The 26,439-nt window shown below is 46.3% G+C and overlaps 1 protein-coding gene across 1 annotated transcript in view; it reads right to left on the reverse strand.

Moving 5' to 3' along the window:
- Window positions 1-26,439, reverse strand: part of Hspa12a (heat shock protein family A (Hsp70) member 12A) — a 156,046-nt gene that overhangs the window by 125,897 nt on the left and 3,710 nt on the right. Inside the window, exon 2 of the mRNA XM_034503460.2 lies at window positions 18,608-18,695. Coding sequence (XP_034359351.2) covers window positions 18,608-18,695 — 88 coding nt within the window. The remainder of the gene's footprint in view (window positions 1-18,607; window positions 18,696-26,439) is intronic.

Below are 26,439 nucleotides of genomic sequence, written 5' to 3' on the forward strand. Positions count from 1 at the left end.
TCGGGAATGTCTGTCTTCAGGATGTACAGGTGATGGCATCACCAAGACAACCAGTGACTGGAAGGGCCACAGCACAACACTACAACTAACAATTGAGAAGAGTCCACATGGGGGAGGGGCAGGCCCACATGGGGGAGGAGCAGGCCCACATGGGGGAGGGGCAGGCCCACATGGGGGAGGAGCAGGCCCACATAGGGGAGGGGCAGGCCCACATGGGGGAGGGGCAGGCCCACATAGGGGAGGGGCCTTCTGCCTTCAGAAGTCACAAAAATACCACTTAAAACTGTAAAAATCATGCTTTCATCTATTTGTTTTTTGTGGGAAGAGTACACATGCCACAGGGTGTGGGGCAAGAGATGTTCAACCAGACTCTCTTTCCACCACTCAGGACCTTGAGATTGAACTCAGGCCATCATGCTTGGTGGAAGATGCCTGTGATGGTTTAAATACGCTTGGCCCAGGGAGTGGCACGATTTAGAAGCATGGCCTTGTTGGAGGAAGCGTGTCACAGTGAGCATGGGCTTTAAGTCCCTCATGCTAGCTGCCTGGAAGCCAGTCTCCTCCTAGCAGCCTTCAGATGAAGATGTAGAACTCTCAGTTCCTCCTGCACCATGCCTGCCTGGATGCTACCATGTTCCTGCCTTGATGATAATGGACTGAACCTCTGAACCTGTAAGCCAGGCCCACTTAAATGTTGTCCTTGTAAGAGCTGCCTTGTTCATGGTGTCTGTTCAGAGTAGTAAAATCCTAACCAAGACAATGCCTTTACCCACTGAGTCTTCTTGCCGGCCCCCGAAAAAGTGCTTTTAATGGGACTGCCAGGATCACCCAAGGAGCAAGACACTAGTCAGAGAACTTTCTGGAACTATCAAAGAGATCTTATTGGCTGCAGTCTACAGTTGTCACTCCTGTGGCATCAACAGTGGCCCTGTGCAATGCCTATCTAGTTAAGAAGCACAAGAGAAAAGACTGTTACAATAGAACATGTGCTTAAAAACATTTAAGGGTTTGTAGGACTGGAAAGAACAGAAATAGGCGGGCTCACTCATCACTGAGTGAGGGCACACAGTGGCACGATCTTTCAGGGCACCAATTAGGCAATATCTGTCCACATGTAAAACCCACCAACCCATCCAGAGAGAATGGGAGCTGGCTTGAAGAGACAGCTCCTGTGAAAGAGAAAGACCCCACAGCCTGGACCCAGGTTCTTTGCTCTGTGTTGGTATCTAACACCCGTGGCTTCTGCTGAGCTAAGTCAGAATGTTCTAATAAAGCACAGACACAATCCCCAATGGTTTAGATCACACATCCCTTCAAGTAGAAGATTCCAAGGCCATCCCCAGCATCCAGAGGTTCTGTGCAGGGTACGGGTCAAAAACCCTTCTTGGATGATATGCTCCAGTATTGAAAATGATAGTGTTAACTATGTTTCCAGAAACTAGATGTTTCCCTGTAGAATGAGGTGTGTCTTTGTGTAGGACACAGGCTATGGGGAGAACCAAGCACCAAGTGTCCTGGTCACTGCCTGCTGTCACGCTGCCTGCATTCCTGATCGGCTTCACACAAGCAGGCCACTTGTAACATCCTCCTAATCTGGGCACTTCCGCTTCTGCTTCCACTTCCACTTCCACCTACCCCTACCCTTTCCCAAAGGACACAAGCAACCCACCAGCAAGTGCCCCAGAAAAAGATCCAAACCAGTAAGCCCATGGAGCAAACTGCCTGCTCTCTCCATCACCCCCTGCCCTGACCTGCCTGTGCTCCTGTGCTCTCACTTGGCCTGTGCACTTCCTGAATCCACCGGAAGGGGAAGGACGCCTACATTGTAGCCTTTAGTTACCATCTTACTCATTCTTTCTGCTCCCACAGAAACCTGCGTGGACCTGCATTCCTTTCAAGCACTGACCATTTTTATTTTCCTCTCACTGCCTGCCATCCCCAGGACTGTTTTCCTGACGTTTTGGGTGTATTCTTGGCTTGTAGGCTAGTTTACTCTGCTGCAGGTGTTAATCTCAGCAAGCACCTTGAAGGGCTGAGTTCTGCTGGGCATCCCTAGGGTAAGGAGAATTTTGGCTGGTATGTGGGGGAGGGGGTCTGCTGATAACACACTTGCTTAGCAAGCATGAGGACCACAGTTTGATCCCTAGTACCCATATAAGAGCTGAATTCAATAGAGAGTGCCTGCAGTCACAGCACTAGGGAGGCTGAGCCAGGGGGCCCCCTAGGGCTTTCTGGTTAGCCAGGTTAGCCATCCTCAGCATGGACAGGCACACATGCATTTGCTCCCACACACAACTGCACGCATATACACACTTAAACACACACACAGAAAATTAAAGTCATTTTTTTTTTTTTTTTGAATAAGTGTTACCTGGTGCCCTGTGATGTAAGTAAGAGGTTGGATCTTTAAAAAGCAAACTTGAGGCAATTCATCTGTTCCATGCTTCCAGATGGGGCTAGAGAGCTTCATCACACTTGAGCTGTGGTCTCTCTGGGTCCCCAGGGTTCCAGCAACTCCACCTTACTCCCCACAATCCTCAACTCCCTTCCCCTCCCCACCCCCTCAAGCTATAGCAAGATCCCCTCCCCCAACCAGGAGAGGCATCAGGCACAGATGTGGGGGGAAAAAAACCATTCTCTGTGTTCCTATGCAACAAAATCGAGTGTGTGTGTGTGTAGGTGTTCTGTGTTTTTACAAGCTCCCCTCCCTGGTTGTTATAAGATTAAAACAATTTTCTCCCTCAGTAAATGCTTCCCTTCAGAACCACTAGAAGTGCATAATTTTCCTGCCCATTTTCAACTCCTATTTTCTTGGGGACAAGAGGGGACTGAGAGTCCTGTTTCCTCCAAAGAGGCTGGTGTGGGACAACTGTCTGGCAAGAGGAAGTAGCATCTCCATGACAGCTCTGATCAAAGTTTCATTTAAAATGCACCCCCCCCCCACCTCAGCAAAGATCATCCGTCAGCACAGACAGTATGTTTTGTGGTAAATCGCTCTTTTATCCCCAGTAAATTTAGTAGATATTTTCACTAAAGTGGCAGGGAACCTTAAGCAAGTTCTATGCCTGTTTTAAGACTATGGTTGATCCCTGGATAGTTTCTGCTGCCGAGAAACATAAACACATTTAACTATGCAGGCATTTAACTACAGAGATGAGAACACAGAAGCTGTTTTCACAGAAGCATGGACATAAAGGAGAAACAAAAAAGCTGGCCTGGCTGATGTAGGGTTGGGGAGACAGTAACTCGTGATCGTCCTTGAAATAAAATAATATTAGCAATAATAAAGTAAAAAACAAATTCACCTGTCACTGATCATCAATGCCAGTCTGCCACCAGAGTACTGAGAAAGCACTCCTGCTGACAGCCAGCAGCCCCATTGATGTGAGTGTTTACATAATTACACAGGCAAACAGTGCAGTCTTTCCGATTTAATGTGTGTTTTAACAAGCCCTTCAACCACAGTGTGGGCTTCTGTAATCAAATCAAGCCTTTTCAATTAAAACACAATTAAAAAGGTGCCATGGTGTTACTGCTACACACTTTGTAGTACATAGGGGTTTAAGAATTGCTGGACTGGAAGTCTGCACTCACCTGGGGCTCACCCTGGACTAACCGAGGACGCCAGGGTGTGAACGCCTTATGGGAGGTTATCTGGGCCTTGCACTTTTGGCCCTAAATGATTTGTCATCCCTGTGATCCGCCAGGGACCGGAAGATGAAAACCAGAGGGTGATCCAGGCAACACAGAGAGACCTGTGGCTTTGACTTTGAATTCAAGTGCCAGGAAACATGGCAAGAACCAGAAGTGGTAGGCACAAAGCTGCCAGAAAGATCTACCTTGCTGTGGTACTACAGCACAATGAATTCCAGGGATATCGACTGTTGTAGACAAGAGTGAGCTCCCAGCTTCATTTTAAAGATGCAAGACAAGCGCCATAGAAGATACTTGGTTTGCCAAAGGCCATAATGTTTAACCTGTTTGTGAAACAAAGGAAAAAAATGATCCTACCCCATAGACTCTCCCAGATGAAGGAGCCACAGAGCGGAAGTGCAAAGAGCCTGTTTCAGACACAGGTGGGTCCCTCCCATCTTTACACTTTGGAAACTAATGTCGGAGGTGGCAGGTTGGAGTGAGTTAGTGGGGCACCAGCTGCCAAAAAGATGTTTAACACCAACCCCTGGGGCCTGCTGAAATCACTGTATTCAGGAAAGGGTGACTACGTTAGGGAAGCTGAGGTGAGGAGGCCATCTTGGGATACCTGATCTTAAGTCCAATGACAAGTGCCTTTATCAAGAACATCTGTAGCAATGCAGAAACACAAAGGGGAGTGTGTGGAGACAGATACAGAGACTGAATGATCCAGTAGAAATTCAGAAACACCCAGACTTTGTTCTCCACTGGTAGGCTCTTTTAACTACGATTGCAGGGCTTGGGGGTGTGTCCAAGAGGACTCAGTGCCAAACCCTGGGAGGGCAGCCTGCAGGCTGAAAGTCCACCCTACCTAATGCCATCTCTCACTTTAAGAGGCAATCCACTCATCAGAAAACTCTTGCAGGCCAGGTTGAGTGCCTTGTGTTATCTTGCCAAGAGCCAGGTTACTATGGTTTATAAAAGCAATAAAATTTGTGCTTCATGGCACCTCGTATCTGTTTTATGGCCTGATTTACTCTACCTACACATTTGATTACTTAACAGCACATCCTCAGTCCTTCATTCCAATTCTGTCAGTAGATCATTCCGTAGGAAGTGAGGGAGGTGGGCGTGGCCACACATGCCTAGGACTTGAAGTGAGGATCCCAGAGGTGACTTTATCTTTCTAGCAAGTTTAGCTGCAAGTTTTGAGGGATCAAGGATCACAGTGTAGCCTTTAACGTTTGCTCCGGGCTCTTTCCTAGATGTAAGCAAAAGAATGGCAGATCTCTGGACTTCACCGCTGGGGCAGACATCTTTACCAATCATGATGCTCCTTTTAACTGAGTCCACTTTTGCCTTTGTCAATACAGCTCTCTGGAAAGCCAGACGATAAAATCCATCAAACTACAATGTAACAGGTTTACCTTAAAACCCAGTGGGCCCTTCTTTCACACAACTGGCCAGGCAATTATTTTGGAGGGCAGGAGGGGGACACCAGCACAGACCACCACCGGATTATCTTAATGGTATTGCCCTGGCACACACACCCTAGACCTTCTAGAAGACAGAAGCTCTGGAGTCAGACACGCTCAGTCAGACTCAACACCAGGCCTTGCTCTTCCCACCTGAGTTTGATCAACTTTTTTGAAGTCTTAATTTCCTCACTTCTGAAAACAGCATTTTGAGAATAAGATGGTTGAACAGAAGAGTCCAGTGACGTGAACAGTCCATTGCCTGGTACGAAATAAGTGTTGGGTTGATGTTAGCATGGCTGTTGCGACTGCTGTTGGCAATGGTTGGTGATGATGGTGATAGTGGTGGTGATGATGGTGGTGATGGAGGCCGTGATGACGGTGGTAGTGGTAGCAGTGATAGTAATGACAATCACAGCATATTTCAACAATTCAGAGGCCTGTAGTCAGGTTGGTGGCTTGAATGAGAATGGTCCCATCGACTCACATATTTGAATGCTTGGTCCTCAGTTAGTGGAACTATTGCAGAAGGATTAGGAGGTGTGGCCTTGTGGAAGGAAGTGTGTCACTGGGGGTGGGCTCTGAGATTTCAAAAGCCCATGGCTGCCCCAGTGTTTCTACTTTCTGCTTGAAACTTACAGGAGGGATGTGAGTTCTCAGCTACTTCTCCAGCTCCATACCTTCCCACCTACCTCCAAGTTTCCCACCATGATGATCATGGGCTAATCCTATGAAAATGTAAGCAAGCCCACCAATAAACACTCCTTTTATATTCCACGCCTTGGTTGTGGTGTCTCGCAACAGAACAGTGACTACGACAGCAGGAGACACCTGGTGGACGGCTCTCTCTCTTGACTGGTGTTTGCTTTCTAGTGCCTCAGCAGGCCTGGTCCTGCCACTCCATCTGCTCTGGAAGAATTTCCCCCCTCAAACAAGGTCATGGTTGGAGAGCTGCTCTGTCCTGGGTTCAACAGACAAATAGAGAACTGGGGGGGGGGGGGGGGAGAGGACTGCCATGTAAAGCTTACATGATTTCAACCTTAAACTCTGATTGCAAAAGGTTCACAGTGGGAAGGAACACAGTTTGGTCTGTGGAAGGCTGTGTAGACCAGGGACGTGAAGGACAACTGAGGGGAAAGGTGAAGAACATGAACTCAGGGTTGCTCAAAACTAATAAACGCACCCCACAGGGCCTCCATTACAGGTGTTTCTTCTTGTCTCCTTCTGGTCTAGACTCCAAACTTCCCTTGTTAACTTTGATTTTCCCTCTGGAAAGGAGATTAAATGTTCAGCTGGCAGGAAGCACGCTCCAAACCCCCAGCTGTATTCACTTGCTTCATTTTGCAGCACTGTTCAGCGTTGCTCGGTGGAACAGTTCAACCCTAATCACGGGCACCCCCATTCAACTAACCTTTGCCCTCATAATCCCCCCCCATGGGTAGGTGTTAATCCCCCTCCTCACCTTTTTCCCTTTGAAGGCAAAGTTATGCTTCAGAAGACTTCGCTCATGTATATAGTCTTTCTAAATAGAATTCTTTCACATTCAGTATGCCAATCATGGGGTAAATTAGATCTGCCTGTCTAAGGGGGCCTATGGATGGTCTTCTCTAGTGGTTCTTAAAGTATGGCCCCAGAACAGCAGCAGAAAAATGGCCCAGAAATACTCAAGAAGGCAAAATGCCAGCCTCTCTCCAGATAACTGGCAGAAACTTCGCCAGTCTGCTCAGGCATCGCCTCTTGGCGACTCTGATGCATAACTCAACCAAGCTTGGGAGACCCCACAGTAATCAGCACTCCATTGTGTGTGCCTCCTCCCCCTTAACAGACTACAAAACTGGGCCCCTGTGGTGATGTGGCCAAGTACAAGGTCATTCACATAGCCACTGAACAAGAACACAGCAGGGTCATAGGAATTAAGACTATGTTACTGGGGCTGGAGAGATGGCTCAGAGGTTGCGAGCACTGGCTGCTCTTCCAGATGTCCTGAGTTCAGTTCCCAGCAACCACAGGGTGGCTCACAGTTATCTATAATGGGATCTGATGCCCTCTTCTGGAATGCAGGCGTATATGCAGGTAGAACACTATGTGAATAATAAATCTTACAAAAACAAGAATATTTCATAACAACAGACAAGTTGAATAGTGGGCTTGCCCTCACAAAGTCACTTTTAGCAAACAAGGGAACAGAGAAAATGGTGACAGGAAGTTGTTAGTGACACTAAGAAAACAATCATGGGACAGACAAGGCTGAGAGGAGCTGGGGAAGAGCTCCTGAGCTGGAAGGCTGAGGGGAAGCTTCCTGGAGCAGTGGGGGAGAGCTCCTGGGGATGCAGAGGGAAAGCTTCCTGAATCAAGTTTCAGTTCATCTGGAAGAACAAGATAACAGGGGCTAGCCTTGTGGACAAGAGGAGTTGGTGTCTGGGATTGAAAACATTGTTAAATAAAATCAAGAAGCCAACAAAAGGTTTTGGTGCAGGTTAGACCCAGCAGAAGAGAGGATCACTGAATGTGAGAACACATCAGTAGAAAATATACACAGAGAGGAAAAACTATACAGAAAAGATTGCAAGGTGTATGGGAATCTACGTAGAGATTTTTCATTTCAGAATTCGAGAAATCTTTGAAAATGGAAGGAAGTAGCTGTGGAGAATCTTCATGGGGATCTAGAACTTTCCCTTTACCTCATGGGACATCTTAGCCAAAAGCTCTGGATTTCATTCCAGCTAAAAGACACCAGCAAGTTGTTCTGCTTGACTTTGTAGTGACTTCCAGCAACTGAACTGGAGCATCTCTGTTGGCTACACCCCAAAACACAGTAGGACTGCTTGCCCATCTGTGTGACAGTCAGGAGCTGGAACAACTTAGGGACAAAGTGGAAGGGTACCACTACCTAGGCTGTGAGACGACCTTAAATCTAGTAACTCTCTTCTTCACTGCAAATGCAATTGGCTGTAATTTGTTTAGAATAAGACTTGCTGGGGTGGGGGTGGGGGGTGATAAGTACTGTGTGTCCAGAGCTAAGACATGGCTTCCTAAAAAGCCAGTGGATGAGGAGAAAGGCCACAAGGCATAGTCAGTCTTACCTCTCCATCTCCAGTAAACTGGGACATTCCCTTACCCCTGTTCTACGGCTGTGCAACTGACTTACACATTTGTGCAGGTGCATGCATGTTTGTGCAGGTGCCTGTATGTTTGTGCAGGTGCATGTATGCAGATTCTAGAGGAAGACATCAAGCTTGTCATCTATCATTCTCCAACTTAACTTAAAATAGTGTTTTTCACTAGGTTAAGATGGGAGCCACCAAGTCCCAGCCAACGCCAACATCACCGAGGTAAGAGATACACACACCCACTCCTGCTCCCTGCCTCCTTGCCTTAGGTCCTAGGGATCTAAACTCAGGCCTGAACAGTAAGCAGTCTCACCGGCCAAGTCATCTCCTCAGCTCATGTAGCTGGCAGGTGAACCTAAATACATGACTCCAAGTTTACTCACACGGATGCTGTGGTTTTGTGCTGGGTAGCTCCATTTGTTTGAGGCAGCCTTGCCATGCAGTTCAGGCTGACCTTGAACTTGCTATGTAAGCCAGGCTGGCCTCAGTATTTCCACCCTTTTGCTCTAGCCTTTTGGGTGTTAGGATTATGGGAATGTTCCACTGCACCTGCCCAGTCAGCCAGTATCAGCCACATTAACTCAGAAAAATGTAAACCTGGCCCAATTCAGTGGATTTCCTTCACCACAAGTCCAGTATGTGAGAATAAATAAATAAAATCGTGGGAGAGAACCGGGTGATTGGTGACTCTTGCACATGCTGTGTGGATTGTCTGAGGTGTGTGTGTTTGTGTGTGTGTTTGTGTGTGTGTGTGTAAGCTCCTCACTTTCCTTTGAAATACTCCTACTCACACCTAAGCTGACAGTTACAGATTCTCCTTTCAGCCAAGCAGTAGTGGTGCACGCCTTTAATCCCAACGCTTAGGAGGCAGAGGCAGGCAGATCCCCGAGTTCGAAACCAGCCTGGTCTACAGAGTGAGCTCCAGGACAACCAGGCCTACACAGCGAAATCCTGTCGTGAAAAAACAAAACCAACCAAGCAGATAAATTCTCCTCTCTAATGTATGCTACTGGCTGCTTGACACTGGCTGTTAATGAGGCTCAAGACCCTGTAGCTATAGCTGGAAGGGCTGTGTCCCTAAGCAGTGCATCTGTGTGACTCGTATGTATCCCTGAAGGATTTTGTTTCTGATCCTTCAAAGAGGAAGCTGGCCCTCTAAATGAGCTCTTGGCAAGGGCCAATACTGTGCTGAGCTCTGCAACTCTGGACTCTTAGCCAATCTTTCTGCGTATCTCCTCAGGGAGTGTGACGGCTAAGTTCACTGTCAAGTTGACTGGATTTGGATTCTCCTGGCAGATATGCCATGTGGGTGTTTGGGAGAGATCTGACTGAGGTCAGAAGACTCACTCTGAATGTGGGTAACATCATCCCATGAGCTGGAGTCTCAGACTGAATAGATAAGAGGGAAAGGAGCTAGGGAACCCAGTTCTCTACTTCCTGTTCTTCTTGAACATTGATAGGTCCTGCCACCAGGAACTCTGTCCTTGCCTTCCCACCTCTGTGGACTGTATCCTTTTCAACAACTCAAGGTAAATCCTCTTCCTTAGCTGCTCTCTGGGACACAGACTCATAGCACAAGCTGAGACATTACTTTCTTGTTCTGTGGATGAGGATGCTAAGGCTTAAAGGTATTGAGGAAGCTGCAAACATTACATGAGTCATATCCCAGAATGAGTCCCAGCCACTGGTCTTCCCTGCTTGGATGTCTCTGTGGTCCAGAATCCTCCAAATCCTTGACTTTTTCTGTAGCACTTGCCATCATCCCCACTCCTCCCACAGGATGACCACAGATCCCCCACAACCTTTGCTTTCACTGCTTAGCTGACATTTCCAGAGGCAGGGGTGCTCAGTGAGTTCCTACAGCCTCACGAGAAACAATGTTGTCCAAGTGCCAAGCTGATGACGCTCCGAACACAGTTTAATGTGCTCGAGATCTTTTCTTGGAGGACCTGGACTGTCCAACAGTACCGATGGCTGCCTGACTTCAAAGCACCTGAATGACTTCAAGGGGGGAGCAATGAAGAGATTCACACCTGAGCCCCAGCTGGCATTATGTGCCGCTACAGAAAACATCAAAGTGCCATCTTGTTTGTGTGAATTGGTCCTAACACTGAATTAGAAAGCCCCAAGCTGCCCCAGTCTCCCAGGGTGGGCTTTTCCTTTCTCCTTTTTTGCAATTATTCAAGTTTTTAATAACGAGAAACTACAATGTTTACTGTTGCATGGAGTCTTCAATGCAGTTTTTTGGATGCCTAAGTTACTTTCCTATCACGGCAATAAAACATCACAATGAAGCAGCTTATAAAAGAAAGCATTTACCTGGGCTTACAGTGCCAGAGCGTTTAGAGTCTACATTGGCACAGGGAAGGCATGGCAGCAGGAATGACTAAGAGTAATCATCTCAAACCACAAGCAGGTGTCAGAGAGCATCCTGGGATGTGTCTTTTGAAACCTCCAAAGTGACAACCAGTGACACGCCTCCTCCAGTAAGGCCACACCTCCTAATCCTTCCCAAATAGTTCCATCAACTGTGGACCAAGCATTCAAACATATAAGCCTATGGGGCCCTTGTCATTCAAAGGACCAGATGGGACTACGGTTCAAGGCGCCCCTTTCCATGTTGTGGGGAAGGGAGGACATTCCCAAGTACACATGTGGTCAGTGTTGCATTGTGATGGAGCCTGTTTTCTCTGATGGGGACTGATCCCTGAGCTGTGTTACAAACCGTCTACAAACTGCTCAGTGAGACTGAAACCATCCAGTTATATAAGGAAAGCTGAGCTAAAGTCAACCCCAACAAGTTGTGATGTCCACACTGTCTTTTCCCTTCTTCATACGTCCTGATTGTTACAGCTCCATCTTACATTTGCCAGAATAATCTGGATTATTAACTCTACAGACTCTACTCCACAGGTGGCCTACTTTTTCTTCTCACCAAACCAGAGTTACCTCTCATTAATTCCTTTACAATGAACAAAAAGAAAACCCATCAGCCATTTCCCCACCATCTGGTGTTGGAGTTTTTATTGACAGCTTATGACTTATTGAAGGCTTATGACTTCTTTCCCGGCTCGTCAGTGTTGAGGGCTGTCCGACACATGACCCCTGGAGTTGCATGTCTCCAAGGATAGCTATGAATGTCACTAGGAGTAAAACTGCACACTTACTTAGAACATTAAGGTTTGATTGATGATTGATGTTGTAATTTTTTAGTAGATTGTGTAGTTCTTGCATGCGAAGCTCTGTCAATAATGTCATGACACAATGCCAACCAAAATAAGCCTGTGTGTGCTCTGGCCACCACTGGCTGTGGGTTTGTTAGTCCATAAACCTATGTGTGCTCCAGTAACTGCCGGCCATGGATCGGGTATTTATTCTTAGATTTTATGTGTGGCCCAGGGAAGCCCAAAGCTTGGACATTTAAGATTTTTGAGTTGAGTGGTATTTGCTTTCATTTCAAGCACTTGAGAGGCAGAGACAGGGGGATCTCTATGAGTTCAAGGACAGTCTGGTCTATATATCAAGTTGCAGGCCAGCCAGAGCTACATAATGAAACGTGTGTGTGTGTGTGTGTGTGTGTGTGTGTGTGTGTATACACGTACCTGACACCTTTCCCCCACTTGATAGAGGATTTCTCTGGAGTGAGCAAACCTTCATCATAAAGTCAGCTTGCTTTAAAGGGTGGTTTCAGACAACAGAGAACAAGGTACCTGGGTGTGCTGGGCGCTCAACCCCAACCCAGTTGTTGCATACTCTGTGGTTCAAGTTGTTCCTGACACTTGCAAGGACCATTTCATTTAACTATCAGATGATGGCCTGAGCCCCTCACTAAATAATCAGCTCCACAGAGAACCCAGTGGCTTTGTCTCCTTCACATTGTCTCCTCAGAACTTCCTATCAGGCCTGACCACAGAAGGTGTGTAATACATGTTTGGTGAATGAAATACAAATGGCGAAAGCTTCAAGCTGACAGCTCATAGAAGAACCTTCTGTGGGTGTCACAATGGGCCATCCTGGCCACACTATTCCCTTCTGCTCGACAACTGTTCAGGAAACGGGGCACCAGAGATGGTCAGAGGAGACTGCTTTCCCTTCTGTTTTCAAGTCTCACAAGTAGTTTACACAGTCTGGGGGATGTTATTTGATCAAATTGCCTATAATCTTGCTGCCAGATGATGGCGTAGTCAACACTGTTTCCTTCTGGACCTCTCACACACAAGCAATGCTCTACTAGTTAGAGAGATACTAGGTGACTCTTTGATCGTAGCTCACACTAACCACATGCTTAACGTGTGCAGGTACTATGCCAGATACCTCACATGCATCTGACTCTCCTAAAACCCAAGGAGGTAGACACTTAACTATTCCCATTTCTCAGGACAGACATGGGTACTGAGGGTTAAGGAAATCGTGTAACATCCTCAAGGTTGGAAAGTAGTTACAGCAGAGCCACATTTCAAATCCATCCACTGACCATGTAACTTAGTGGGGCTCCCCCAGATGTATGTTCCAGATGAGGCACTGTATGAACTGTGGGTTCAAACATGTCTGTCTGCCAGCCTGCTGGCCTGCTGCAATCTTAGAAACGCTCTGGGCCCTGCCATTCCTACTTTCATGGGCCACTAATTATAAATGACATAAACGGTATTTTCTTAGCTTCTATTTTTCACAGCTATTAGTAGTATCTTCCACAAGGGGGAAGCCTAAAGCCCATCCTTCCATCACACACCAGACCTTCCATGGTCTCTGACTGCCAGAGACACCCCCAGGATCTGGCACGGTGGCCCCTCATACTTGATGCTACTGCTCTGCCTCTGGGTCCGGTCTGAAGATGAGAGCCGCCTGCTCTGCTGACACAGGTCCCTTGAGAGTTGATGTCACACCTACCATGCAAGTGCCACCAACACTGTCAGTGCCAGGCTCACAGTCGCTGCCGCTAGGTTGGAAGAAGCAGCATATAGCTTTTATGTACTGCGTACTTGGGTCCCACTGGCTTATAGGCAAAATGTGAGCAGATCTCTCTCAAATCTAGAGGTGTTAGTTCCAGGAACTCCATAGGTACCAACATGTACAGATGCTCAAGTCCTTGGCATAAAATGGAATGGTTCTTGCATGGAACCCACAGGTCTCCCGAATACTTTTACCTCTAGATTACTTTATGACTATTTGACCAATGTGCCAGGGCAGCTCTTACACGGCTGTGCTTGGGGGCAATGAGAAGGACAGAAGTCGATACATGTTGGGTACACATGCATTTATTTCCACACACACATGGGTAAATCTGTGAAGGTGGAGTCTGAGGACTCAAAGGGCCACTGCCCTCGAGATTACCCCTCACTCTGGAGCACCTTCGGATTTTCCTCAGAGAGATTACATAGTCCCTCAACCAAACAGATTCTTGAGAACCTCTAAGACATCTCGACATCTTCCAGAGCTGACGGTGGGAGCCATATTGAAAGCTGTTGGGTTTGGTGGCAAGTACTTTTACTCTTTGAGCCATTTCACTGGCCCCAGGCTCCTCTCTTAAAGAGCACCCAGTCCCCTGCGCTGCCTGGGTGGGCTGAAACAGATGGATCCATGTTCAAGTTTAAGGCTTTAACTCCATGACTTACAGTCAGAGAGGCATGAGAGCAAAATAAAAATACAGAGCTTCTCATTCAGGATACTAGGAGCTCCAGAGGAGGAGGGCTGAGAGCTAGCTCAGTGTTATAGTGACTGCCTAGCATGCAAGAGGCCCTGGGTAGGAACTGTTTGGGGCTGAGGATCAGCTCAAAGTGGAAACACTACAGTGCTAGATCTCGCAGAGCCTTGCATCCAAGCTGTCCCTGAAGCAGGACATAAAAAAAAAATCCTTTAGAAAGCCATTTTTATATGTACAAATTCTGATTTCTATGAAAGGACGCTAAAACTTTGCAAGTATTTACAAACCAAAATGGGAAACATCACAGACAGATGAGCCATCCAGGAACAGGTACAGATGACTTGGCATGTCACAGACAGATGAGGTGCCTATGTCTAGGTGACTGGGAACGTCACAGACAGATGAGCCACTGGGTATAGGCACAGTTGACTCGGCTCTGTGGTAGGCTGAAAGTGCAGGAAGAGCCAGCATGTTTTTATGTCTTCATCAGAGCCTCCACACCCTGCTAGAGTTCTGCATGTCAGGGAGAAGCATAAGAGGGGCTGCAAGACTGGGCATGGCACAGCCCAGTATGGTAGGTGGTAGGGAGTCGTGGGTGACTGGCACACAGATGTGGTTCATATACCAGAGGTATTATGAGGCAAGAAATAATCAAACATAAATAGAAGGGTCTGCTGCTCTGAAATTGGCTGTCACCCAACCATTAACTCTCCCAGCCCACTGCTGTCTCAAAGTCCAGCAAAGCCATGGCATCAAGGTTGTCCTTTACCATGGTCATTATTCACCTGGCCCATGCCACCCTGCACCGTCATTTTAGCTTAACTTCTGCTGCTATGATAAAATACTCTGACCCAAAGACATGTTGGGGAGAAATGGTTTATTCCAACTTATTAATCAATCGTCACTGAGAAAACTCTGGGCATAGACCCAAGTGAGCATGTGAAGTTCAAACCACAGAGGAATGCAGCTTTCTGACTCAATCAAGTTCATGCTTAAGGATCTTTCTTAGATAGCCCAGGACCAACTGCCAAGGGGATGGTACCACCCATGGTGGGATAGCCCAGGGGATGGTGCCACCCATGGTGGGATGGGCCCTCAGGGTTAGGATAAATGCCATCTCCCTGAGCCCCATACTCTAGTAGGCTTCTGATCTAAACATAGAAGATTACCCTGGCAGACACTGGAGAGTTTGCAGGCATCTTTCAAGGAACATGCAGGCCAAGATGCATGTGGGTTCCATTCATTCCTCAGGGCAGCAAGCTGAATGCAGAATTCAAAGTCAATGAGACCACATACCATACTTATATGCTTCCAGACTTCATTGGATCCTCTCTTCCACTCCAAACACTCTTATACAGGTACAGGGTATGTTTACATACATATGCATGTATGTATACATATTGGCTATATAGTATATATAATGTGAATATATTATATATATTAAATGTAGGCATATACATAAGGAGGCAAGGAGAAAAATACACATGCATATGCATAAACATTTAGCTTGAACTTTATTAAATTCAACCAACAGTAGGAGTCTCTGTGGTGTTTCAGTCCTTGGCTAGGTATGAGAACACAAGGGGAAACGACTGTCACCTGTTCCAAGGAGCTCACCATTCAGAGATGACACAAACTGAAACCTCAAGACACAGCCCGCCAGTGTGGTGGCAATTTATAAGATGAAGCAAGATGTCTTCTGGAGGTCTGAGAGCAGCCAGTGCTGGACTTGACCCATGCTGCATGGGCTCAGGTCTCAGCTTCACTCCTTGGAAACCATGTGATATCCAGCATGTGACTTGAGCTGCAGAACCCTGCTATTAAATTGAATATCTACAATGGTACCTTCCTCTTGGGGTGTCAAGCTTACATAACACTAAACGTTGCTCAAAGAGAAGATGTTCAAGGGCTGAGCAATGTAGTAACACAAGTCAGGTTTGCCTTTCAGAGAATAAAGTTAAATGAATGTGACTTCACTTTCCCAGGGTCACTGCTGTGGTGACCAGTTATTGCAAACGCCACAGCTGTCAACCACTTGATCCTTGCTCTGTCCGTGACCTTACAAGTGTCTTCTTTTGTTTTAGTTCATGTAACTAACTGTCTTGGTCTTTCCATTCTGACTCAGACACTAATTGAAGGTTTTCTTTACCACTAATCTTTTCCCCATGATTTTTAAATACCTGTCTTCCTACCCACAAGAATACTCTCTTAAGTGGCCACTTTTTCCACACTTACAGGAGCCTCACAACAATCTCTCTCCCTCAGAGGAGGCTGACTGCAGTAGTGTCTTCAAGGGCCAAGACCCTGAGATGAAAGTGGGTGTGGGAAGCAGAGCCCAGAAAAAGCTCAGAACTGTTCTCAGGAGCTAAAGTCACACATCCCTGGAAAAGGCATTAGGAAATAAACAAGAGTCCCCAGAACAATGAGAAGCCCAGAAAAAGGTCACCTATAAGGAGGAGAAAGAGATACACTGTGGCATGGTGGGTGGAGAGGAACCAGCACAGGATAAGCCTTTTGGATAGTGATGAAGGAGCTCCTACCCGATCACTGGGCAGGGTCAAAAAAGAAAACTGCTGAATAAGCCCAGGTCAGTTTCGCCATGTTTCCTTCCTGAGTGTAGCCAATCCTGTCAGCTTTCTTGTTCCAGGATGGCCCAAGGACCTTCTATGATAGGCTCTGAAGAAGCATAGCTCAGAGTGTCCAGTCTCTGTCTCCACTTAGTAAGTTCACTGCCTAGAGGCCGAGGATTAAACCGCTGAGTGCGGCAGAATGACACATATTCTCCAGCCGTGGAGGACTTGGGAAGGCAGAGAGTTCAGCCACGGGTACCGGGCACCTGGTAGGTGCCAAGGTGGCCCAGATGTGCTAATGTATGCCATCCTGTTTGACCTTTGTAACTAAACACCAGGCATGGATGGTCTGTTTTCCAGACCCCAATTCTCACCGTGCAGTGTGAGAGGAAACAGGAGCAGCAGCTAGGAACGGAGAGGCAAGGGAAGGGGGCGGAGTCCTGGAGTACAGGCACTGTCCCTGCAACATCCCCTACCTCTTCAGACCTGTGGGTTTAGTCTTGGCCTTTCATAAAGCACTGATTTCCAGATTCTCCTGTAACATGACAGTGTTCCCGAGTGCCCATGTACTATCCTGCTGTTGTGACACAGACTGACTAATGTACCCCATATGTGCATGTGCGTTCATGTGTCCTTGGGTGCATCTGTGTTCAGTTCATGACCCATTAGAGAGGACAGGACAGACTTACACCCAGATGTCCTGCCCGTGCTGTAGGACCATCTCCTTGGGTGGCAGTTGCTGCGGTCAGAGGCGCCTAGCACCAATGACATTTAACTTGTTTTTACCATGATAACAAGATTATCATACCTACCTACAAGTTTACGTTCAAAGCAACTGAGAAAGTCAGAACGCACGCCATCTGGAACAGGGAAGGGAGGGAATGGGAAACAAGCGGCTTCTTCATCTCCTCAGTTCTTTGTCTCTCAGCCTGCTGGTTTGCTCTTGAAAATTTAAATCAAGAAATAACCAAGCAGGCACCTGCTATGTGGCAGGTACAATCCAGCCCGGAGGGGTAAGAGCTGCTCCCGCCAGTCCTCTCCTCAGGTACTGAGGCGGTGTTTGCCAAGCTGTGGCTGTTCCTCTTTAAGACATTTTACTGGTAGTGATTTTAACACTTGGATGGCCATGTAGAGCTTTCTGAGAGTTTTTGGTTTTGTCTTCTGTTCATTATTGTTTCCTATCCAGAAGATCCTAACCCCTTATCCTTCTCTCTGATTTTTAAGGAAGGGGGTTGGTGGGGGGGGTCCAGCATCTGGGATCTGGCCCCCCCCCCCCCCCCCCCCAGACTGGGCTGGGGCTGCTAACGACCTCCCAGAGATAATCCAAAGAGCTGATTTAGCAAAGCCCATTCTTGACCTTGACACAAGACAAGACAAGCAAAGGGGAAGGACTTGGGAGGGCAGAGTGAAAGAAAAGGATCCTGGGCTCTCGCTCAGATCTCGCCAGGCCCCACCCCCATTCAGCAAACACCTGGCTGAGTTGGAAAACAGAACCGGCCCAACCTTCCTACTGGCAGCAATTGAAGCTGTCAGCTCCTGCTTGTCACCACTTGCACTGGAAGGCCTGGGGCAGCCACAAGAGCCCTAATTAGGCAGAAATGACACTTCTACAACTGACCTGCCAGGACCTTTGGCGGACCAGTTAACATCATTAGCTAACATTTTTAAAAAGTGTGAATGTAAATGAACAGCCAGTGGCTTTCAATGGAGTTTGCCGGTGGTACCCCCCTCCCTTCTCACTCTTTCTCTTCTTGCATGAATAGCCCGCTTGTTTTCTCTAGTATTGGAGGGGGAGGCATGAGGAAGGAGGGGTAAGAAGGCCATCCTCTGAGCAGACAATGTTAAAGCATAAACAAGCTCCTAACACCAGAGAGGCCATCTCTTCTTGCCTGCTTAAGGCACCGGCACTGAATGTAGCCGGTCTCCAGGGCCACCAGAGCAGAGCTAGGAGACAGCAAGAGCCAAACGGCCGACAGATGGCAGGCCCCACTCCACAAGCAATGACCAGTGAGCTGGCTGTCCATGCTCTAAACACACTTTCTTTCAAAGTCCTTCCGTGAGCCTGAGTGTGCTGTGAAGCCGACGTCTCCGTGTACACAAGTGTAAATGTGCCCGTTCCCAGTGTGCCTGGTCCCTCACTGCAGATGCCAATACTTACACAGTGAACCCATGTCCTACCTGCCGCTGTTATTTCCCACTTGGAGTCACACTTCACTTTGCTCTTTCCTTTGCAGCCACAGAATCCATACACGCTAACACTCTCCATCTGCAGGAGAGAAGAAGAGAGTTCGCTGTGAACACTTGACTTTGCTCCCTTGTGGCTCCTAAGTCACACACACTCAGTGCTGGCTGACACTTTGAAGGGAAGGTGAAGTTGGGAGGAGAGATGGCAGAGGTGCCTGGCTCTGGGTGCCGGCCTCCCTTGGCACCCCCTACCTCCTTGGTGGTGTTCTTAATCCTGAGTCTCAGATGTTTTCATCTGTAAGACAGAAAATGCCTCACTGCATCAAGTAAGAAACAGGAGGATGAACACTCGGTGAATTCTCGAAACTGCTACCTGAGTGTCAGGAGCTAGAGTGGGTCCAAGCTCCCCCAGCCAGGAATCACTGCGGCTTCTCATCCCTGACTTCTCTTGGTGGACAAAGTCAAAAAACAGTCCTTGTTTCCTAAGGCACATTGAATACAGCAACCAGCGTACCTCCAAGTCCCCTCTTGGCTACCCAACCCTGATTATTATTCTCGAAAGGGTACATGGATGTAAGATGACCCCCACAGAACCATGGGTAGGTTAGTTATTTACTCATTCTTGTAGACTGCACACAGTAGGAACCGGAAGCAGACCACACCTACTTCCGGGTGTTAGGAAGCCCTGGGTACACCGTAGATGCATGGGTAATAAATGTAGGGTGGGGTTCCAGAGAGTCCAGCTCCTAAGGCTTAGAGGATGGGATGGGTCGCCTACAGAGCCTGGAAGGAGACTCATGCTTGTTTATTATTAAAGATGACTAAAGTCAATCAAACAAAAGGTGTGTGATAGAAAAATGCCTGTGCCGATCCATGAGACAGAAGTAGAAAGGAACCCATCTTAGTTCGAGGGCAGAAGGAGAGAACACTTGGGACTGCTCTTAATGAAATTTAGTGGCGAGGGAGGGAGGGACGAAGGGAACCCCCTCCTTGCTGTGCAGCAGTTAGTGCTTTTAAGCTAAATACCTCAGCATATTAAGCAAATAGGGAACCGCCAGCTAGAGATGCCATCCAAGTGAACCACATTGAGCTCAGAAAGCCCGTAGGAGGTGTCGGTTTGACCCCTTCCCGTCACATGCCTGGTCCCAGCCCTGCTGCTTAGTGTAGTGGCTCCTTCCAGCTGTGGGGCTTATTGAAAGCCTCTCGCCCCTGCCTGGGTTTGGCACATTTTCTGCAGGTGCCTCCTACTGTGGCTACAATGGACTGCTTGGAGGTTTAGACTCGTCAAGAGCCACTGGGAGGAGAGGCGGGCAGTAGCGAGGGAGTTCAGTCATTGTCTTAAAGGGCCAGTGACATTGTGTGTCACTACCACAGGGCCTGAGGCTCGGGTCCCTGCTAATGAGATGAACCCTGTCTCCCCACTCAGTCTTTCTCTCTTTAATGATTTAACTTGATCGCTTTGGTTCCTTTCTAGAAAGGGAATTGCTCCATTGATCATGTAAAGTAATTGCCTGTAAAACATTGCGCTGCAGCAAGCGCTACTGCTTCCCTGGCTGAAAATGTCATGGCAATTGAAAAGCTCTTAGCCCAGTTTAAGAATGGGGTGGCTGAAGACACAGGGAGGGTCTTTGCTCAGAACCCCAAGTACGCCTGTGTTCCTAGAGTTTGGACATGTGACAGAGAATTTCCTTCTTGTGGCCTGCCATGATTTTTGCGTAAGATTCTGAGACAGACCAAACACATTAAGAAACAAAACCCAAACATTCTTAACCCTAAAATTGGATATAATGGGAGAGATTATTTTCCTAATGGTTCACTACATTCTTTTCTTAGAATCCTTGCATTCCAAGGACACCCCACAGGTGCAGCATGATTTCAGAGGGAGGAGGCAGTACCTTCACCTCAAGAGATAGTAGGAGCCCCTGACTGGGAAGGAAGAAGGGATGTCCTTATGGCTTGCTGATGTTTGACTTGTCACTTGGCGGCAGCAGTGACTCGCTCTGGGGATGGGGACCACACACTCCAGTAGTTTTCATAAACAGCTTTACTAAATAAGCATGTCCCTTGCTGAGAAGCAGGAACAATTCACCCAGGGTGGGGTGGCTTTGTCTAGACTTGAACCTCCCAGCTAAATAAACAGGAGACTTGTTAGCTATGGTTTCCCTTCCCTCTGACAGGTGAAAGCCCAGGTTTGTATGTAAACAGAAGGGCTTGTTTCAAACTTCACTGGCTACAAGTGCCCTACAAGTGATGTGCCTGTCCAACAAAGCTTCAGGTGAATCCCTTTTCATCACCAGCCAGCAGCAGGTTCTTCTGCAGCCCAGGAGCTAAGCCAGTTGCTATGTTTATTATCATATAGGTTTTAAAGGCTGAACACCTGCCGTCTTGCAGACAGTCCATCAAATCCAAGCTGTGAGAGGGCCACTTACAAATTCAAATCTGGAAAAGGCAGAGGATGCTGAAGGCTGTGTGTTTTCCAGTTACATAGTGATCCTGCTTGAACCCAAGTCAGGCAGAATCACTGGCTAAGGGAGGAAAGGCCTGTCAGGCCTCTGTGGGATGCAAGAGAGCATTATGAGTGGATGGACCAGAGTGTGGATGGTGAAACCAGACTCTGCCATGAAGCCGACTTCATTTCCTCCTCCAGGGAAAGTCTGCAGCGATCTCCCTTCCTCTAGAAGTCAGAAGGCCTGACTAACCCCAGGAGGGTCCGGTTCAGTCCCTTTTCCTTTTAGTTTGATAAAAACTCCAGCCTCCTTCTTCCAGGGATTTTCTTCCAGAGTTAGAGATTATTTTAAAATATCCGATTGAAAAGGACACACACTTACATACAGTTAGACACCAGGGTGAGTGACTTGTTGGGATGACTTACAAATGCTTATGACAAGCTAGCTATAGATGACGCAGGGTAACATTAGGGGTAAAAGTCCTTGTCTACATTTAGAAAGCACAGTGTGTCATCAATACAACAAAGGACAGACAAACCCAGATGTGGCATATGAACCTTTTGCCAGATGGGTCAAGAAAGTGTGACCTAACCAACACACCGAGGGTCTAGCTGGTACCAAGAAGGAAACCAGTGTTGTTCTGGACATTGGACTTGAACAAGAGTATGAAAAGTTTCACCAGCACCAATGAGTCTGAGCTGAACCCAGAGATTACTCATAAGGGGAACGTGAACACAGATGTACATGCCCCCAACACACACACACACACACACACACACACACACACACACACACGCACGAGCCCGCACACGCACGCACACACACACACGCACACACATATTATTTTTTGTTTTCATTTAGCAAATATTTGGTGGCAAATTTCAAAGAATTATAATTTCAGATTACATTACTCATTTTGATCACATCTCCTGCTTCCGCAGATTTGTAATTATCTCCCGTAACAAAAAATAACTTTCCACTATTATTGAGTTTAATATATATTTTTATATTATATATAAATATATAATATATATAATATATGATATATATGTTAATATATATGACATATATTAAAATATATATATTTTTAAATTGAATATATAATACTTTTCCAAAAAAGGTTTCAGTTGTGAATTCAGAATAGCTGTATTTTCAACAAAGCAGTAAGTGATCACACACATCCTAAAACTTGTAAGCATCATTCTTTAAAAGAAAGTGATAGTTAGACTCTCTTGGCTTTACCCTAGAAACTAGTCTTTGATTTCTGCATTCTCAAAAACCTTATGCTCTTGTCAGTTTAGTACAAAAAAGTGAAGATATTTACAAGCAATATTTTGGTCAGATAAATTCCAGCAAGTGCTGGCATGGATTCATGTCATATACACAGAGAGTCACAGAGAGACATGTAGACAGACACACATACACACAGAGACACAGACACACAGACAGATGGGGTGGGGTGGGTTCTTGGTCCCCCAAACAGAAACTCTGCTTTTAAAATTCTAAAGATGGAAAACTTCTTTAGCAGGTACAGCAAGCTAAGTTTAGCTGATGCCCTGTGAGCTCATTTCTGTGAACTTTTTAGAAGTAACATTCAGTCTCTAGCCCTCAGTCAGTGCTTAGAGGATTAACTGATTTCTTGAGGGAACAGTCCTGACCGTTCCTCCTGCTTCTCAGTTGTAATCCCGCATCCTCTGCGAACCTGCAATCCCAGGTATTGTGTTAACTTTGGAGCAGGATTTTCATCTAGTGCATTACCTCAATCTCAAAAAGTACATAGAGCCTGGTGATCATTCATTGACCTATGACTGACATATTTGAAAAACATGATTAAATCACTACTGAGAGATAGCCTCAAATGATTTCATTCACTAGAAGTCCTAGAACTCTCCTCCCCAAAGCACAATTCTCAAAAAATAACACTTGCTCTGCATCTGTGACTAATATTTTAGAAAAGACAAAAAAAAGTCTAGAAAAGACTGCTTCCTTCCCTTCCTCTCCCACCCGTGTCTGTGTGTATGTGTCTCTGTGTATGTATGTCTGTATGTATGTGTATATGTGTGTCTATGTATCTGTGTCTGTGTCTCTCTGTATGTGTGTCTCTGTCTCTCTGTCTCTCTGTGCCTGTGTATTAAAAAAGACAACACAAAGACAAGTCCAGCCCAAAAGATTTAACAGCAACAGTGATTACACACCCAACACCCAACACTTAGTGGTAAATACAAAGACTTAAGTCCCAAACTTCTGACAACAAAATGTTCCCAATCTCCCAAGCTTTGACATTACTAACTGATTCCTAGTCTAGCTGAGGCCCTGGCAATTAAATGATGAAAACAGAGATAGTCTGTTAATTTTCTAATAAAAAACAGATTACTCCTCTTAAACAGACTAAAGTCGGCTTCAGGGAGGCTAAATCCCATCAGTCAGGTTCTTAGGTTTAATTACAAGAGTCAAACAACTTATCAACTTATCTAACAAAACTGATAGGCAAAGAACTCCAGGGGCTGGGAAAGTGGGGAATGGGGTGCGGTTCAAACCGAAATTCCTTTTGACGGTATTGGAGGAACTATTTTTCAGTCTTTGCCACCACTTGATAAAACACTTAGTTGGGAGGCTGCAGTGAGCTTGGTGACTAAAGGCACCACGTGCTCGCCTCAGACCAAGTTCATCCCCAGCACCAACACTGAGGGGCTCACAGGTGTTTGTGACTCCAGTTCCAGGGTGTCCAAGGTCTTTTTTCTGGCCTCCTCGGGCGCCGGCATACACAATTACAAATCAAATTAATAGAAAACAAGAAAAGCAAATACCCACCTAGCTCGTCCTCTGCACTGGAAACCTTTCTCTTTCTTTATTGCTGCCCCCTTTGTGAAAAACATACAAGATAACATTGGGTTTTTTTGCTCAAAATAAAAGCAATTGCCTTATTTTGCTATTTGTATCGAGAAAAGAAGTGCAAATGAGAATATCTGGCTTTGTAGGATACTTTCTCAACATTCCTTGGCTTTATTAGACTTGCACGTAGGTCACAAAATACCTTCAAGTTGCACTTAACTTCTATAAAGCTTTAAAAATTATAATCTATTTTAAAAATGGCGAAATAGGTTGTTTGAAGAATGTCTTTGGGCTGATCTTTTCCTCTTCTCTTTATGTTCTGAACTCGATGGATAATTGCCTCGCTTCTGGCTATACAGAAACTGCACATCTATTTCCTGAAAAATACCAATTAAACTGCCATCGCAGCATCTCCAACAGTATCTGTTGGTCTTCAGTGTCAAAGGCCTCTAACAAATGGCTGCAAAGCTCTCTGAAACAGCCTCTGATGGGGTACCAACCCTCCACACTCACACTTTACCTTCAGCTTAAGCTTTCTGCTTTGCCAGAAAGCAAGAGAGAAATAACACATCAACCTTGTGACGTTGCACAAATGCTAAAGGTCACAATAAAAGTGATGCTTTTCCAGGAGGCTAATCACTTTCAAAGATCACTAACATTGTCTTAAAAAGAAGGGGTCTCCCCTTCTAGTCTATTCGATCTAGATTTCTGAACACAGCTAAAGAAAGGCTTTCAATAGACCAGTACAAAATCTGCCCTTTCCCTGTCTCCCGATCTCCATGAACATCAGCTTCTCTGAGTGGGGCATGACAGGGAACGTTTCTGCAGATTCTCATTTAGACTCACATCAATATTAAAAAATTACTAGTCAGTGAGGAAGAGGAATCAGAGAGGTTACGTGATGTGCGCAAGGCCACACAGTTGAAGCCTTGAGTTCTGATTCCAAGACTCAACACGGCTGGGCTTCCTTGCTACACCTGTTTCCTTCCATCCTTCCTGGGGGAAGTCTCAGTCACTCTCTGATCTGATTCAGAGGAGTGGTTCTTAACCTTGGCTGTTAACTTAATATTTTAAAAATACTTCTGCATGAGCCCCATACTTAAGCATGAGTGTGATTTCAACAGGCCCAGGGAGGGCATGAGAATCAGCATTATCCAATAGTGAAATGGTGACTTTAAAAAGACAACATGCCTCTCTGGGGTGATTAAATTCTAATGGTGCTTAGGTAAGTAGACTCTAGACCAACAGATTTCACAGGTGGCTCCAGTGTGACAGTCACAACAGGAACTGGTCATCAAAGAGAGCCACATGATTTACCCTGAGTGTTCTAAGATTTCAATGAAAGCCACTCAACTGTCCATGCCATGGAGGGGGCACCAAGACCAGCCAAGAGCTGGCATGAGAGACCCGAACCTGTGACACTGAAAAGGGTGCATGCTGGGAATGATTGGGTATTGGAGTCAGCTAGACCTGAGCTTAGACAGCATCCCTGCACTTTAGGAACTTCGTGAACCCAATCACTTGTCTTTTGACATCCACTGGTTTGCAGACTCAGGGATGATGTCTGTGCTGGTTGAGACCTATGAAAGGAGGAAGACCAAGGCAGCTGCTGCTGGGAATTTTATTATTATGAGAGTGATAATGACTAGTGCCAGGGGGCATTGGTAGATTAAAAAAACATGTAAAAAGCTTTTCCTGTTAGTCATCATTCCTAATCAGTTAGCATCTGATCTCAGGTGTTTACATTTGCCAGTTAGTTTGGCAATTCTACTTCTCAACCTTGGCAGGTGAGTGTTTCTCCTCCCACTTCCCCATCCATTCTGTCTCGAGTTTCTGGGCACCTACAATCATGGCTCATCAGTTCCCTGTGAAAACGATTTTCAACACAGACGTCAAATGCAGGGAAGAAGAATTAACAAGCACTTGATAGCAGCCACCGGGTAACATCTAAACAATCACCTTTGAACACTAAAAGTTGTGGCAAATAGGTTCTAACGTAAATACAGGTGTTGGACGGGACTCAGAAAAAAATGAACAAATATATTTGTCTTCAACTTCATTTATGAAATGACTGACATGGGTTAAAGATTTCTTTCTGAAATACAAACTGAAGAGGGTTCCATTTCTTCCATGAAGGGCCTCCAACTACTAGGTCGAGAAAATCTGATGTGTCCGTGATATTTTCTCTTGAATTACAACTACAGAGTAGGAAGGGTCTAGGAGGAAAACAGCTGTGCTGGTTCTCAATTAAGGTCAACAGAAGGCCCATGAACGCTGTGCAAGGAGTTCCCTATTCTACACATACATCGAGCGAATACCCAAGAGTAAAGGCTTGGCTGTACAGACTCACACCGAGGACATTCTCAGGAGAGTAAAAACTTGGCTGTACACATGGTCTCTTTTGTGTGTGCAAAGAACCTGAGAGAACTGAAAAGGCCCGTGGAGGCACTGCTGTTTACAGCTATTACCCGTGGGGTGGCCTGGCACTCCATCGTTGTTATTATTATTAAAAGGGGGTACTCATATTCAAACGGCTAGAGAAGACAA

The sequence above is a fragment of the Arvicanthis niloticus genome, chromosome 1 (genome assembly GCF_011762505.2).
Source record: "Arvicanthis niloticus isolate mArvNil1 chromosome 1, mArvNil1.pat.X, whole genome shotgun sequence".
NCBI lineage: Eukaryota > Metazoa > Chordata > Mammalia > Rodentia > Muridae > Arvicanthis > Arvicanthis niloticus.